We start from the raw sequence: 17,048 nt of genomic DNA, 5'->3' as shown, positions 1-17,048 counted from the left end.
AAAGAAACAGAATTTCCGGAGGATGAGGCCCAGAAATCAGGATTTTAAAAAGATTCCCAAGTGATTCTAATGCGCAGCCAGGGTTGAGAACCACTGAACTAGAGAAATGCCAATTAACACTGTGAAATTACATACTGACAGCTTGAATCTTCAGAACTAAGGATTCCTCTAGGCTTTATATAAAATTTTAGAGAAAGATCAAGTAGAAACCACAACTACAAGTTCAGTGAAAAGGTATGCTCACTCTAGTTGAAACATGTACCCAAATAAGAAAGAAAGAAAAAAAAGCAGCAGCAATAGCAAAAATAACATCAGGTATTAACAAATGCCACTTGAACTGATAACATGGAATTAAAACTTATACCACATGAAAGAAATTCAGTAGTAACCCCCCCCCCCCCAAACTTAACTGTGGCACAGTATCTCTTCTATGTAGATATTATTCCCACTAAGCCCTTCAAAGTACTACCTAACTCCAACTATTGCATTACACTGATGTTTTTGTCAAATGCTTTTTAAAAGTCTTCAAAACTGTCTATCAAGTTCATAGGCTATTTTCGCCATCTATAATAATAAAAGTGTAATATGCTAATTAGACCGGACAGTCTTCTAGATGACTTTGCAGATAAAGCTGGGGCTGCCAGGAAAGCCCGGGTGCTGGGTGCCAGAGGGAAGCTGGTGCCGGCACCTGGGGGAATGAAGGCCGACTCTTGCACAAATTTCGTGTATCGGGCCTTTAATAATTAACATGTAATCTACTCCATTAAGTGCTCTTTATACCAGTATCTAAATAACTTCTCTACAATAAGCATTTAATAAATAAATGCTAAATGTAATGACTACCTGGCGTACGATAAGAAGTTACAATAGAGTATGTTTATAAGTTGAATTAAGACTAGTGATTGAAAAACAACCTAAATTATCTTTTGGGCTTTGAAAAAGAATAATTTTCTTTCAACATTTTACTTCAAAACAAAGATTTCCAACATGTAGATGGGGGTCTTACACAAGGTCTTACACCTTGCATGGTGGACCTTCACCTTGCATGGTGGACCTTCAAATCACTGAAAATACTGTCTACTATCTGAGTATGGAAGGCTCAGAGGTATCTATCTCCTCCCTCTGCTAGTGTTACATATCAGCAACCACATTTCCCTTCTCTCCCACAGTGTCAGCCTTGTGTATAGTTCACTCTAAACACCCTGGTGTTTACTACACTTCCTTGCTAGATTATCCTTTTCACACAGAGAAAAAACAAACACTTCAATATCCTCTTCAAAAAGGGAGACAAAAAAGGGAAACCCCAGGGTACATTAGAAGTAAAATATTTTAAAATTTTCAGAAAACCTAATGACATTAATTAGGCAAAGGAAACAAATATACCCATGACAGATGTAAAAAAAAAAAAAAAAAGATTTTGATAAAATTCAAAATCCATTTCTCACAAAGATATCCAGTAAAAGAGGAATATAGGAATAATTAAACTTATCAAAAACTAAGTTATTATAATACTTAATGTTATGACACTAGTAGTACTCTCATTACCATAAGGAATAAATGAAGAAATGTCCATTAGCACTCATGTTATTTGACATTGTTTTGAAGGTTCTAGCCAGCACAATAGAACAAGAACAAGAAAATATGGCATAAGTATTAGGATTATCATTATTTGTATAATGATGCATTTCAAACTAAAAACTACCTACCCAGAAGCACCAAGAAACCAACTAAAAAGCTACTGAAACCAATATATGAGTTTCGGTATTAAGTAAATATTCAATAATAACTGGCTTTTAAATAAATCAACAATAAATAAGATTTGGGGAAGTAATGCAGGGGTACGTCTCTCTCTCTGCGATTACTTTTCCAACATGTCCACTCTCCTTAAAGCCCCTATTTATTTCCTCACTCTCAGCAGACTTACTTCACTTCCTATCCCACAAACATAAAGAAGTAATCAGATCAGAACTTACTCATCTCTCCAGCATCAATCATATACCTTATCCAGTCCTTTTATTCTTCCATTAAATAAAGCTGTGCCTCCTAACTATCCTGTGTTACTAGGCCAGTGATGGCGAACCTTTTGAGCTTGGCGTGTCAGCATTTTAAAAAACCCTAACTTAACTCTGGTGCCGTGTCACTTATAGAAATTTTTTGATATTTGCAACCATAGTAAAACAAAGACTTATATATTTGATATTTATTTTATATATTTAAATGCCATTTAACAAAGAAAAATCAACCAAAAAAATGAGTTCGCATGTCACCTCTGACACGCGTGTCATAGGTTCGCCATCACTGTACTAGGCAGTTTACTATTGATTATCCTTTCTTTCTGTTTCTCTTGTGTATTTAACCCCTTCCTTTCAAAAGGATACTTGCCAACATCTTTAAAACATGTTAAAGACTCTCACATTAAAATAAAAAATAACTCTCACATTTCCCTCCAGCCACACTTCTATAACTCACTATCTCTGCTGCCTCACCTCCACCTGGTCGCCATCTGGCTTCTCTTCCCACCATCCACCAAAAGAGCTCCTGCTAAATAAAGCTACCTTTATATTCCTAATCCAAAGGGTATTTTTTAGACTTCAATATTCTTGACTTCTCAACATCTGTTCAATATTCCTTACCATCGCCTTCCTTTTTGAAGCTCTTCACTTAGCTCCTCATACTTTACCTCTCAGTCTCACTGTGTATACTGCTCGTCCCCATTCTCTGCACTCTATCCACAGTGGCTTCCTTTCAGTTCCTTGGAAACAGCTTCGCTCACCCTTGCCACTGGGCTGTTGTGCAGCCTGTTTCCTTTGAACCTTTTGCCTGATTCCTTTTACTCTTCTCTCAGCTCTTGGCTCTGTAACTACTTCATCACGGAAGCCCTGCCTGACCTCTCTCTCTCTCTAGTTCACAATACCCTTTAATGCGATCTAAAATCACCACATACCTCTCCTTTATAGTACTTATGATAAATAAGTTCACATTTTTGTGTGTTACCACCTGGCCCCTGGATTTAAGGCTCCAAAAGAGCAATACTTTCTTTTTTTTTGTAGAATGCATGGCATATAGTAAGCATTCAAGAAATTTCAAATGAATTAGTGAATAGATATGAGCGAATATCATAAAACTGAAATAAAAAACAATGAAATTGTTCCAGAAAAGGAATACTAGACTAAGAAACAATATTTTAAAAGTTCAGAAACATACCCAGGATAAATAAAAATCAAATATATAATAATGATGGCTTCTGAATCAGCATTTATTTAGTGGTATTAGAACAACTGTCTAAAAAGTGAAAGTAAATTTTTATTTCACACCACACATAAATTTATGATGGATTACATATTTAAGGTAAAACAAGAAACTTCAAAATTCTAAAAGAAAATATAAACAAGTATTTATGTAATCTTGAGAAGGGCCGACTAAGCAAGCATTAATGGGAGCAAGGGGCAAAGACTATAAAGGAAAAAACTGGTTCCATAATAATTTATATCTTCTACAAATTAAATAACCACATAAATAAAAATAAAAGGCATACAAACTAGAAACAAATATTGCAACATGTCAAGGAAGTGTTAAGTCTTAAAGAGTTTTAAAAAGATAAAATTCATATTGACAGGATATGCATTAATAAGCATGTGAATAAATACTGAAAGTCAGAGAATTTGTACATCTTTTCGTAAGGCAATCTACCAATGTACACAATATTTCTTAAAATTCTGTGTGCTCTTTGAGTTAGTAATTCCACTTCTGGAAATTTACTCTAAGGAAATTATTATGACCCTATGCAAAACTATAGCTACTTGTATGGTCTTCAAAATGTTCTTTGAAATAGCAATGAATCAATCAATAAATCAAATAACTGCTCAACAATTGGGAATAGGCTAAATTACAGCATTCTCATATTAAAATATAATATAGGCATTTAAAATCATATAGATGAATATGTAATGACATAGGACGACACTTATGATAAACTGCTGGGTAAAAGGATCAGGTTATAAACACCAGATACTTCACGATCCCATTTTTTTAAGTGGGAACATGTTGAAAATTCATTATGAGACAAAAATAAGTCCCTTTGCAAATCATTTTGCATTATCATTCACATATAAGCTCAAGTAGCCATGGAGATTAACCCTTCCTTATAATACAAAAAACCTACTAGAAAAAAAATTAACTTACTCTTCCAATTTCTGCAGTCCAAGAAACAACAATGGTGTTTGGTACTGTTGTGGACAATCGGACAAGTGAGGTGATATTAATTGGTCGGCTGGGTCGCTTTGGTTCCACACCATTTTTAGTAGGTGGAAGATAACCCTAAGGATGAAATATAATTTATTCCTACTTATTATCTCTACAATTTCAACTTCCATTTAAAAAAAACACCTAATAAACTATGTACTAGAATATATGAATATTTCCATTAAAAAGTAGAGAAGCAAACATTTACAAGTTTCCTCTGCTTCTCTAAATAACCCTGTAGTCTCATTACAGTAAGTCTGAGAAAAATACCGGTGATAGATCTCAAAAACCTCTAAAATTAAAGAATGAGGATGAATTCATAAAGAGCTCAGGTAAGTATATAAGGAACATTTGAAAGTTGACCGTTAACAGTACCCACTCTCTCCCTCTGGCAGGGGTCCTCAAACTTTTTAAACAGGGGGCCAGTTCACTGTCCCTCAGACGGTTGGAGGGCCGGACTATAGTTTAAAAAAAAACTATTAACAAATTCCTATGCACACAGCGGCGGCAAAAACACCCGGCGGGCCGGATAAATGTTTTCGGCGGGCCGCATGTGGCCCGCGGGCCATAGTTTGAGGACTCTGGTTTAAGGCATGGCATTCTTCTACTCTACCACAGACTTCCAGATGCACATGAATACAGCTGAGGTTTTATTGAAACAATTTATTCTCCCCAAAATCCAGTACAGCACTAAAGATACCACACCTAACTTCAAGTCCTAGATTTTGTCTCCACAGCCAATGTCACAGCTGTTAATTATACATAGTTGGTACAAGTGTTTCACTCAGTGACTATATATCCAAAATAAAGATGTTTCCTTCATGAAAAACTATGATTAACAACAGCTGTGGTGACTTAATTGATAGCTGTGTTGGCAATGCATTTTAAAAAATAGCTTTTCGGACTTACTGGAAGGCTGCAAGGTTTTGTATTCACTTTCACACAAAGGTTGGGTGGGAAATGATCTTCTTGTGGACAACTGGTTTCTGATAAACAAAACCTAAACAATAAAGAAAAGTTTAATTTCCTTTATTAAAGGATGACCTCGTTATTTTTAAGTAGCTAAACTAAAAGATGGCCAAACTTAATTTAAAAAACTATCAAACTAGACATTTCATATGATGAATAAGCATATTTAAATAGGTTTAAAAGAAATAATTCTGTAAATGTAGAGTTTCAGTGACCATGACTATCAACCTGTAGTTGTCTGCATAATGCTTCCAATCGTAAGTATGTTCAAAGGTAATGGGGGGGTGGGGGGGTGGGTTTGTAGTTGAATAAATTTAAGTAATTCTGAATCAAAAAATAAAATTAGGTTTCCTTAATACAGAGCTTCTCAGAACTAGAGTAATATGCACTATAACTTTTTAGGAGGAAAATATAATATACACTATTTCCCAACTTCATTTGCCTGTGAAACATTTTTTTTGTTTGTTTTCTGTGAAATGTTGTAAGTTCATCCCAGAACTAATTCTATCCACTAATCAAGACACTCCATTATTCCCTGAGAACTGAAGATGTTGAATAATAACATTACTTATCATATATCCACATGTATTTAGAATATGTACTATTTTAGAAACGCATGAAAATATTTATTTCTAAATTAAATGCATATAACCTTTTGGGAAAACCCAACACAACTATATAATTTGTAAATTCTCACTCTAATCACTTTCATATAGATCAAGAAATAAACTATTAATTTACTATTTAACCCATCTGTTCTTAGTTTGCCGCTTATGCAGAAAAGGCCTTTGCTCTCATAAAACTTGGTATTTCGAAAGAGCTGGCCACTGTATTTAAACATATCATTAGCTGGAGCTTCTCAACCCACTGAGGGGTAACCAAAGTGGAAATGTGGTTAGATATATAATAAATAATTTGCTATATTAAAATCTAAACTGGATAAAAATTAAGACATTTCATAACAGAAGGTTTTCCCTCACCTAAACATCTAAACCCAACATTTTCAATACACTTACTGAAAATTAGGTAAATTAAAAAATTTCTTTAAAGAATATTAACTTTGAAACTTTGGATATATACTGTAGTCAACACTGTACCTTAACTGGACCTGCACTGTGAAGTCACATTTGGTCCCAGAAATATCCCTAGAAAAGACAGAATAAGAACTACAATTATTTTTAAATATGCAGATGAAAGCTGATTCAAAGACACTGTTACAACTCCAGAAAGTTTTTCAAATGATCAGTTATAACTGTTTTAAGGGTAGCTAATACTATAATAGTATTTTAAAAACTAATATTTGCATGACATTAATACCCAATTCACTTATAAACTAAACTGGATTTAAAGGCCAAGCTGCAAGTTACACTTGAAGACAACTTACATTGAACTACTGATTTGCTGCACTTGTTGTGGTGTCAATGCAAATGCAAAACAGGTTTCTCGAAAGCGCTGACTGTTGTCTGATGCTAAAGAAAAAAAAAATTATACTTTTAATTACCTTCAAATTCATCAATAAAGAATACAACAAAAATGATAAAATAAATAACATATCACATGTCTTTAATCAACTGGGATGTACTCTAGAGTTTAGATTAACATGGCAACTAAGCACTTTTTAAAAAATATATTTTTATTGATTTCAGAGAGAAAGGGAGAGGGAGAGATAGAAACATCAATGATGAGAGAGAATCATTGATTGGCTGCCTCCCACATTCCCCACACTGGAGATCAAGACCGCAACCCAGGCATATGCCCTGACCGGGAATTGAACCGTGAACTGCTGGGTTATAGGTCGGTGCTCAACCACTGAGCCACGCCAGCTGGGCGCAACTAAGCACTTTTAAAAAATAAGAAATCTGCCAGCTGTAATACAACAAAAATAGGCACAAAAGTGGCTAATTCCAGAATAAATATCAGGATTTGGAAAATACATAATCAAAAAAATACGAATAGCCCTAGCCCATTTGGCTCAGTGGATAGACTGTCGGCCTGCAGATCAAAGGGTCTCAGGTTCCATTCTGGTCAGGGCACATACCTTGGTTGCAGGCTCCTCCCCGGCCCAGGGCCCTGGTGGGGGCTCGTGTAGGAGGCAACCAATCAATACATCGATGTTTCTCTCTGTCTTTCCCTCTCTCTCCTACTCTCCCTAAAAATCAATGGAAAAATATCCTCGGGTGAGGATTAACAACAACAAAAAATACTAATAAAAATTATCTAATATAAATGTCTAAAAAGCACACTTGTAAAGAAAACATGCTGATATTAAATTTACTTAAAATAGAACATAAACCAATTTAACGATATAGTATATGGTTTCTGAGCTAAATAAACATACTCACCTTGAGATCTGCACAGGTAAGATAACATTTAGTCTTTAAGGCAAATTAAGAATTTTATCATCTCCTAACTATATACCACTCAAGTTTTAGCCAATAAATTTATCATATAGTTTTTTTTATGCTTAGATGACTTGACTTGAGAATCTGCCTGTGGTCACTATCTCAAAGATGGAAAGACTTACAAGGAGAAAGGAAGGGAATAAAGAAAAGAAGGGAGGAAGAAGAAGGAAAGTGGGGAGAGAGAAAAGAGCAAGAGAACAGGTAAGCAAGCACAGGTCAGTGTAGAGCAGGGATTCCCTACAGTATGCTGTGTGAGCAACAACAGTCTCTTAGCTTTTAATACACGTTACATATGGCCGGCATGGCTCAGTGATTGACCATCAACCTATGAACCAGGAGGTCACGGTTTGATTCCCAGTCAGGGCACATACCCAGGTTGTGGTCTCAGTCCCCAGTAGGGGGCATGCAGAGGGCAGCCAATCCATGATTCTCTCTCATCATTGATGTTTTTATCTCTCTCTCCTTCTCCCTTTCTCTCTGAAACCAATAAAAAATATATTTAAAAATAACAAAAAAATCAATGGAAAATTATCCTCCGGTGAGGAATGATTAAAAAAAAAAAAAAAAAAAGGCAAGAAATGCCAGATTAAATTATTTAAACTGTACTTTCCCAGAGTAATTTTCTAGAACTAAAAGATCCCTAGAAGTTATTAACCAAGGAACTCCTGACCTGTGGGCCACTTAAACCTGTGCAGAAAAAGTACTGAAGTTGGCCAACTCTTGCTTAAACCAGGTTTGATCCTAGTTGCAAGCAACACTTCCTCCAAAACTACAATCAATCAAACTGCAGTATGTGATGCTGAAAAATCTGAGTAACCATATACCTATATTACTATGAGAAAAAAATGAAAAAGAGCTTTGATGCTCTTTCATCTCAATATAGGAAGTATCTTTTAAAGGCCAGGTTTGTGTTTCTGCTTTCTGTGATATAGGAGTTTGTTGTTTTTTTTCTTTCTTAAAATAGTGCTAAAGTAACTTCCCAAGTACAAATATTCATATTACTCATAAGGTATAATTTCAGATTCATTTTAGAATACATGAGTACAGTTAAGTTTTGGACATGGCACACGCACATGCAGATTTAGAGAAAGATATGACTAAAATAATTGAGGCTGTTTCTTATGCCATATATAGAATCCATTTTATTACTTCATAATCCCTATTTACATTCTCTTTTATATACAAACTAGAGGCCCAGTGCACAAAATTCATGCATGAGTGTGGTCCCTAGGCCTGATCAGCGATCGAAGCGTGAGTCTAGCGTGGAAAGGCAGGTCCCAGCTGACCTCTGGGCCATGGGCAGCACCTGGGCCCCTGGACAACCCCCTGACCCCCACCTGAGTCATGGCGCCTGAGTCCCCATGCAGAGATGTAGTAAGCATGGCCGGATGCTGCGAGCCGATGTACAACATGGGCCTCTGAGTCGCCCAGTGGCGCTGCATAGAAGCCGGGCGGGCAGCGCAATCTCTCCCTGCCGGCCTCGCAGACCGGCTCCTGCACAAATCCACGGGGAGCCCGACCACCCCTGTGGTCCCAGCAGCAGTGGCCCAGCTCACCCAGAAGAGGCTGCGTGGGGGCGGGATCCTCACGGGCGCCGGCACCTGAGTGTGGGGGCTTCCCTGGCGCGCGAGCCCTGGCGTCCCGGGTGAGGGTAGCAGGGGGAGTGAAAGCGAGCTCAGCAGACACCCCACATTCTCACCGCAACTCCATCCCCATCACCCCCGCCCCCAAGTAGCTGGCGAGAGGTCACAGTGCATCACCGACGCCCGCTATGTTCCGCACCACCCCCTGATGGTCAGTGCACATCATAGTGAGCAGTTGAACTTCTGGGTGAAGGGACAATTTGCATGTTAGCTTTTATTATATAGGACTAGAGGCCCAGTGCACGAAATTTGTGCATAGGTAGGGTCCTTAGCGTCTGCCAGTTGCCGGCCTGGGACTCCCTTGCCCCAGCTGCCTGTCACCACTGCCAGATGGGGAGGGGCTGACCAGGGGGAGGGGCTGCAGGCAGTTGGCCAGCCGGCCCTGCCCCCTGGTCAAACTCCCAGTTGAGGGGACAACTTGCATATTAGGCTTTTATTATACTAGTAATGCTCACAGAGTTACTACTATATATCTAGAAAAACATATTTTTATACTATGTGGTTTTCAGGCATAATTTCCACTATGAACACCAGTAAAGAATTTATAGTTTGGATCTTAGATAACAGAATATCTAAAAACTTTTCTAAGTGAGTTAAGCTATCATTATCTCTTTCAGAAAAATTCAGGCCAAACAGACCCTTCATACTAAAAAATAAGTCTTAGAAGTCATCCAAAATAATGACTTCTAATATTTGGGGCATGCACCTCAATGTGTACACAAGACAATCCATTGGTTTACAGGAAAAAACTACCTGTAAAACAGGAGTTTTAAAAAGTTGAGATTATACATAACACCTGAAGTCTACTAATAATTTACAAAAATACCTAAAATTGTACATGAAAACTTTAACTTATATGTACACTAGAGGCGCGGTGCACAAAATTCGTGCAAGAGTAGGCCTGCCTTCCCGTGGCTGCCAGCACTGGCTTCCCTCAGAGTCCTGGCTTTGTCTGGAAAAACATCCAGTCTAATTAGCATATTATGCTTTTATTATTATAGATGCCAAAATATTTTGCTGAGCAGTCCAAGTTTATAGAACACTGATCTAGAGTTCAACCTTACTTTCAATCCTTTCATTCATACTTTGAACCCTTTTAGAGATGGAGAAGAGTAGCCTTGTTAGGCAGAAGATGACTAACTGGTGATGAACAGTTTAATCGTAAGAAAGTTTGCAGCCCTATAGAGAGCAGCAAAGTTTAGTGGAAAGAGATGAGATCACATGGACCTAGATTCCAAACTGGTTTTGCCACATATTTGTCATATGACCTTAGGTATTTACTTACCCATTTTGATTCTGTTTCCCTCATATACAAACACACACACACACACACACACACACACACACACACACACACACACAAATCCTAATTGATTTATTTTGAAGAATATAACTGCAGTAAGGTATTTAAAACAACCAACAATTTCCTTTTCTGTCCCCTTTCCTCCTTATGCTCTAATCCTATACCAGAGGCCCAGTGCACAAATTCATGCACCTTGAAAGGAACTGTGGGCCACAAGGCTGCAGTAGGCACAGGGGCAGGTCTCAGCCCATCCTCCGCACCTCTCCCTGGCCCCTCCGCCCCGGTCCCCAGTCCCGTCTATCAGCAGCCCCACTCCCGCCGCCACCACCAAAAGCACAATCCATTTTTTATTATTATTTTTATTTTTAAAAATATTTTTATTGATTTCAGAGAGGAAGGAAGAGGGAGAGAGAATCATTGATCAGCTGCCTCCTGCACACCCCCCACTGGGGATTGAGCCCGCAACCCGGGCATGTGCCCTTGACTGGAATCGAACTTGGGACCCTTCAGTCCACAAGCCGACGCTCTATCCACCGAGCCAAACCAGCTAGGGCAGCCGTGGGCAAACTACGGCCCGCGGGCCGTATCCGGCCCGTTTGAAATGAATAAAACTAAAAAAAAAAAAAAAAAAAAAGACCATACCCTTTTATGTAATGATGTTTACTTTGAATTTATATTAGTTCACACAAACACTCCATCCATGCTTTTGTTCCGGCCCTCCGGTCCAGTTTAAGAACCCATTGTGGCCCTCGAGTCAAAAAGTTTGCCCACCCCTGAGCTAGGGCTACAATCCATTTTTTAAAGTGATAAAATGAACGTCATCAAAATTAAGAATGTATGCTCTTAGAAAGATACTGTTAAAGGAGTAAAAAGAGAAACCATAGGCGAGGAGAAATTATTTACAAATTGCCGGGAGCCGGTCCATGCTTGCTGTTTCAAGGGACCTGGCATATATGGCATACCGTTCTTAATATGTTTGCTCACCTTCTTGGCACTATGTGTTTTAACCAAGGTCTCTGAGAAAGGTTGTTTCCCCAGGTAGGGATTTTCCCCTGAAGTTAGGGAGGGAATAAAACCTCTTAACTAAGTGCCAGGTGGGTAATTAATCACTTTAACTACGAACAATCATGCTTAAGCTACATAATCTTTACTCCCTGGAATGGAGATAAGAAACGCCCTAACCTTTGAAATAGAGATTGATAGGATTGGAATCAACTGGTATAAATACAGATGTAAGAAGACAGAACACACAGAACTAGAGACAGAAGAACTTCGCTGGAGAGAACATGGCAAAAGATCCTGGACTGAACCTGACTACAGAAATGGGCAAGAGAACCTGACTAGAACCTGGTGACTGAATCTGGCTGGAGAACCTGGACTGAACCTGGCTGGAGAACCTAGCAAGAGAACATGGACACAGAACCTGGCTGGAGATCTGAAGCAGAACCTCTCTGGAGATCCAGACCAGAACCTGGCTGGAGATCCTGGCTAGGCTGCTGATCAACTGAACGCTGCCTCCATGTCATTCCTTCTTTGCCGACTCCGTCCACACCTTTGGGGACCCCTGGACCCGCTGGGGTTGGACCCCGGCAACAAATCACATATCCATTAAAGGACTTGCAGCCAGAATATATAAAGAACCCATCACTAACAAGAAAGCATATAACAAAACTGAAACGGGCAAAAGATCTGAGCAGACACCTCACCAAAGATAAATATATGAATGGCAAAAAAGTACAGTAATATATGCTCCACATCCTTAGTCTATGGAATATGCCAATTAAAACCACAATGAGATACACACCTATTAGAATGACTAGAATTTTAAAAATGACAATACCAAGTGTTGACAAGAAAAGCTGGAAAGCTCATACACTGCTGGTGGGAATGTAAAATGGCCCGAGACGGTCAAAAACACCTTAGCAATTTCTTAAAAAGTTAAATCTGCATGGATCATTCCATTCCTAAGTAATTTACCCAAGAAAAACAGTAAGCATATAACCATGTAAAGGTGTAGGCCGAAACTTTCATAGCAGCTTTGTTTTCACAGCCAAAAACTGTTAACAACCCAAATGTGTATCAGTAAGTGAATGAATGGACAGCTATATCCATAAAATGAAATACTACTCAGCAATAAAAAGAAATAAACTAATGATACACATAACATACATAAATCTTATAATCTTAAGTAAAAGAAGCTAGACCTCCATCCACGCCCAAAGAGTAAACACTCCATGATTCCATTATATAAAATTCTAGAAACTGCAAACTAATCTATAATGACAGAAAATACATCCAACCTAGGAGTTGGGTGGGAATTTAAGGGGTGGCAGGGAGGGATTACTAATGGGGATGAGGAAACTTCAGGTATTGATGGATTTATTCATTATTTTGATTGTGGTAATGATGTCACATAGTCAACATGCATTGAAGTGTACATTTTAAAGATGTGAAGTTTATGGTATGTCAAGGATATTTTGATATAAAGTTGCTTAAAAAGACAGTTACTAAAGCAAAATGGCAAAAAAGGCAGAAGCGGGGAAAGGGCTGAACAACAGAACCATGTGGAATTATTACTAATATTTAAGGCTCAAGTCAAGAAAGAATTATAGCTAAAAATTCAGAAAGAAAAGGAGGGGAAATGGTATTCTTGATACCAAAGAAAGAGAATTTCAAAGCAAGAGTGGACAGTGTTAAATACTCAGAGATCAGTTAAGATATGAATTGAGAACAGGATCTAACAACCAGCAAGTCATAGGTGATCTTAGCAAGACATGTTTTAGTGGCATGGTAGGTAGGAGCAAAAGCCAGACTGCAATGCCATCAGGTGTGAATAGTAACATCATTTGTTAACACATGTCGTACCGCTCAGGAGTTTTCTCGTGTTTCGCGCGCCATCTGTTAAGGACCGCTCACGAGTGTTCTCGTTTTTCACGCCCATGGAAAAAGGAGTGAATCTAGATACTTGTGTAAATTTTGTTTGGTCCCTCTTCATAGAGGAAAATGTTTTACGCAGTACCATACGTTAAAAAAGTACTAGGAACTTTAATTGTTTAATTGTTTTTGTAAATAAAAATGTTATAATTATTGAAAAACAACACCTAAAGTGCATTATGATGATTTAAATAACGTGCAGTTGGCCCAAAAACATGCGGTCCCTGGCGTATGTCTTAGAGATTTCTATGCGGTACGCAATGTGTTAACATACCAAAACCTTTAACACTTTTAAAAGCTTTAATTACTTTCCTATCTGCAATAGTAAATAGCAAATTACACTAAAATCTCATATTCGTGCATTAATTACCATACTATTTTCAATAACTGTAATCTTGTAATCTAGCTTGAAGGTCTCCAAAGTTTTATAAAGTACAGAAATTTGAAATTTTGCTAAGATAGGAGTTAGAATATTAGCTGTTTTGAGGATGCAGGATGAGTATCCCTCAGGTAGGTAGTACCTCAGCCTCTCAATGTGACGTGAATGTTATACTTGTCAATAGCTCTCAATGAGGATAAAAACAGAAGCCACTCAGATTTTCACTTATTCTATACTCCAATTTAGAGAAATGTTCTAGTGTTCATAATTAAGCATACTTAACAAAGATCATAGTTACTTTAAAATATTCTCTTGTAAATATTAAGGGCTTATGTGTTCATCAGAGAGACGATTTGATCACCACACCCTCATAAATATTAATTACTGTTTCATTTGTAAGGAAGAAAAGCATTGCCCACAATATCCAAGATTAATTGTAATTCAAAATACATAAAATATGCAGGGAAAGTTAAGGATTTTGAAATTACCTCTTTTTTTACATATTGTTCTACAGAGAGATGAACTATATTAAAAAGAGAAAGAGGAGCTCTAGCCGGTTTGGCTCAGTGGATAGAGCGTCCGCCTGCGGACTAAACGGTCCTGTGAGATTCCGGTCAAGGGCACATGCCTGGGTTGTGGGCTCAATCCCCAGTAGGGGGCGTGCAGTAAGCAGCCAATCAATGATTCTCTCTCATCATTGATGTTTCTGTCTCTCTTTCTCCCTTCCTCTCTGAAATCAATAAAGACATATTTAAAAAAGAGAGAGAGAGAAAGAGGAATCATGTTGCAATTTACATATATTCAAAATATTGGACTGTAAAGCCTAGCTACATAAAATAAACAAAGTTGTTGAGATTCTGATGATAGAAACACTGAGCTAAATTCAGTGGCTGTACTTTCAACTGCTCTAAAAATATTTGCTATTCCACCTCACCAGCAGAAAGGAAAGCTAAAAATAGTCATCTTTCTGTTATAGAATATTTCTTGCTGTCTTGGAGAAAGTAAAATTGAAGTACTTATTTACAACATCAGCCTTAAAATCTTTAATGAGCTCTCCAGTTTATTCATGCAAACAAACAAAAACCTGGATAACTATGTAATTTTTAAAAACATGCTTGGAATAATAGTTTCATCAACTAGACTGCTAATAACCATTTAAGACAGAAGGTGGCAGAAAATTTGTTTCCTCTAATACAATGCATATACTGAATTATCAACAAATTTACATTGTTTTAACTACGTACCTTATCTTTAAAAATGGTAAGATTTAAATGCAAACAATATTAATAACATGAGAAGTCATAAAATAGTAAAGGAAAAAAGGCAAGCTATAAACATGTAATGTATACCATAAGTACATTTATACATATGCATTAAAAGATTAGTAAGTGGAAGCAAAAACTGATTTCTTTGTAGCTACTTTTAAAATTCTTCACATTGAGCACATATTGTTTTTTGTGGGGTTTTTTTTTTTTACATAGCTTGTAAAAAAAAAAAAAAGACCACTGTAATATCACACACATTAAATATACAGCTGGAATGTTCTACTGGTAGATTGTGAGAATTTTCATGGTGGTCAATATTTCACAATAAAACCTAGCTAATGTTTTTGGGGTACAATGAAAGTTACATATGAATTTTTCCACTAACACAACAAAAAATTACCAATACTAAGAAAAAGGAAACAATTGTCACATGCAATATTATTGAATTGTAGCTCTATAAAGCCCTTTGATTTCATTTTATCACACTTTAATTGCAGGTTCTTAAACTCATTTTCAGTAAACTTGTCTATAATTTTTTCATCTTGTATCTTCTGGAGTTTTGGGTTGTGTTTTTTTAAAATATATATTTACTGATTTCAGAGAGGAAGAGATAGAAACATCAATAATGAGAGAGAAACATCCAACGGCTGCCTCCTGCACATGTCCCCCCAACCCGCGGGGGCTCTAGTCTGCAACTCAGGCATGTGACCTGACCGAGAATATAACGGTGATAGTCTGGTTCACAGGTCGACACTCAACCTCTCAACCACAATGGCCAGGCATATCCTCTGGAGTTTAACAATTTCTGCCTTATTTAGTCAGTCTTTATGTTCTGCTAGGTTTACTGAATTAGTACCTTGGTCTCTTGATGGATTTAATCAAATGAGCCTATAAAGACTCCTTAACAACTTTAAAGCTACAAGTACTGTATGGTAAATACTTTATCTGGCCCATCTATTCTCTCACAGCTGGCAGGCTATCAGGCTATTTAAAGTCCAGTGGGGTTAAGAAACAGGACTAGCTCAAACCAAGCTAGCCAGCTACAAACCAGGCCTGATGATCAACATTTAAATGCAAGAATAGAAAAAGGAAGCAGACTATAACTGGGAAGTTAGTTTTCTTTCTGTTGCAAAAATGTGCTGTCATTTTTTTTTTTTTTTTTTTTTTTGGTCGCTGGTAATACAACCATTCCAAGTTAGAAAAAAAAATCTAAAATTCTGCTACTTGCCCTAACCGGTTTGGCTCAGTGGATGGGGCGTTGGCCTGCGGACTGAAGGGTCCCAGGTTTGATTCCGGTTAAGGGCATGTACCTTGGTTGTGGGGACATCCCCAGTGGGGGGTGTGCAGGAGGCAGCTGATCGATGTTTCTCTCTCATTGATGTTTCTAACTCTCTATCCCTCTCCCTTCCTCTCTGTAAAGAAATCAATAAAATATATTTTTTAAAAAATAAATAACTAAATAAAATTCTGCTACTTGATGATAGCAAACTAAAAAGCATTGTGATATATATTCTTCCAGTTATTTTCCTATACATACATATATCACAGGTGTAATATACACATTGTTTCCCACAAATCTGCACTGAATACTTTGTCACTTAAAAATTTGTAATAAAAAAATCTTTCCGACCCTAGCCAGTTTGGCTCAGTGGATAGAGCATCAGCCTGCGGACTGGAAGGATACCAGGTTCGATTCCGGTCAAGTGCATGTACCTTGGTTTCAGGCACATCCCCAGTAGGGGGTGTGCAGGAGGCGGCTGATCGATGTTTCTCTTTCATCGATGTTTCTAACTCTCTATTCCTCTCCCTTCCTCTCTGTAAAAAATCAATAAAATATATTTTTAAAAAAATCTTTCCGTGTCAATAGCATGTCTTTGTCATTCTATTATATATACTAGAGGCCTGGTGCAC

At 37.6% G+C, this 17,048-nt stretch overlaps 1 protein-coding gene across 3 annotated transcripts in view; it reads right to left on the bottom strand.

The window, feature by feature from the left end:
- PIAS1 (protein inhibitor of activated STAT 1) overlaps positions 1-17,048 on the bottom strand; it is a 128,884-nt gene that overhangs the window by 42,008 nt on the left and 69,828 nt on the right. For all 3 annotated transcript variants that reach the window (XM_036305782.1, XM_036305775.1, XM_036305791.1), the window contains 4 exons: positions 6,596-6,680; positions 6,309-6,356; positions 5,152-5,242; positions 4,183-4,317 (listed from right to left, as the gene is read on the bottom strand). In XM_036305782.1, coding sequence (XP_036161675.1) covers positions 4,183-4,317; positions 5,152-5,242; positions 6,309-6,356; positions 6,596-6,680 — 359 coding nt within the window. The remainder of the gene's footprint in view (positions 1-4,182; positions 4,318-5,151; positions 5,243-6,308; positions 6,357-6,595; positions 6,681-17,048) is intronic.

This window comes from Myotis myotis, unplaced genomic scaffold (genome assembly GCF_014108235.1).
Source record: "Myotis myotis isolate mMyoMyo1 unplaced genomic scaffold, mMyoMyo1.p scaffold_m19_p_1, whole genome shotgun sequence".
Taxonomy (NCBI): Eukaryota; Metazoa; Chordata; class Mammalia; order Chiroptera; family Vespertilionidae; genus Myotis; species Myotis myotis.
Note: the sequence above shows the minus strand (reverse complement) of the source record. Positions and strands in the feature narration are given on the sequence as shown.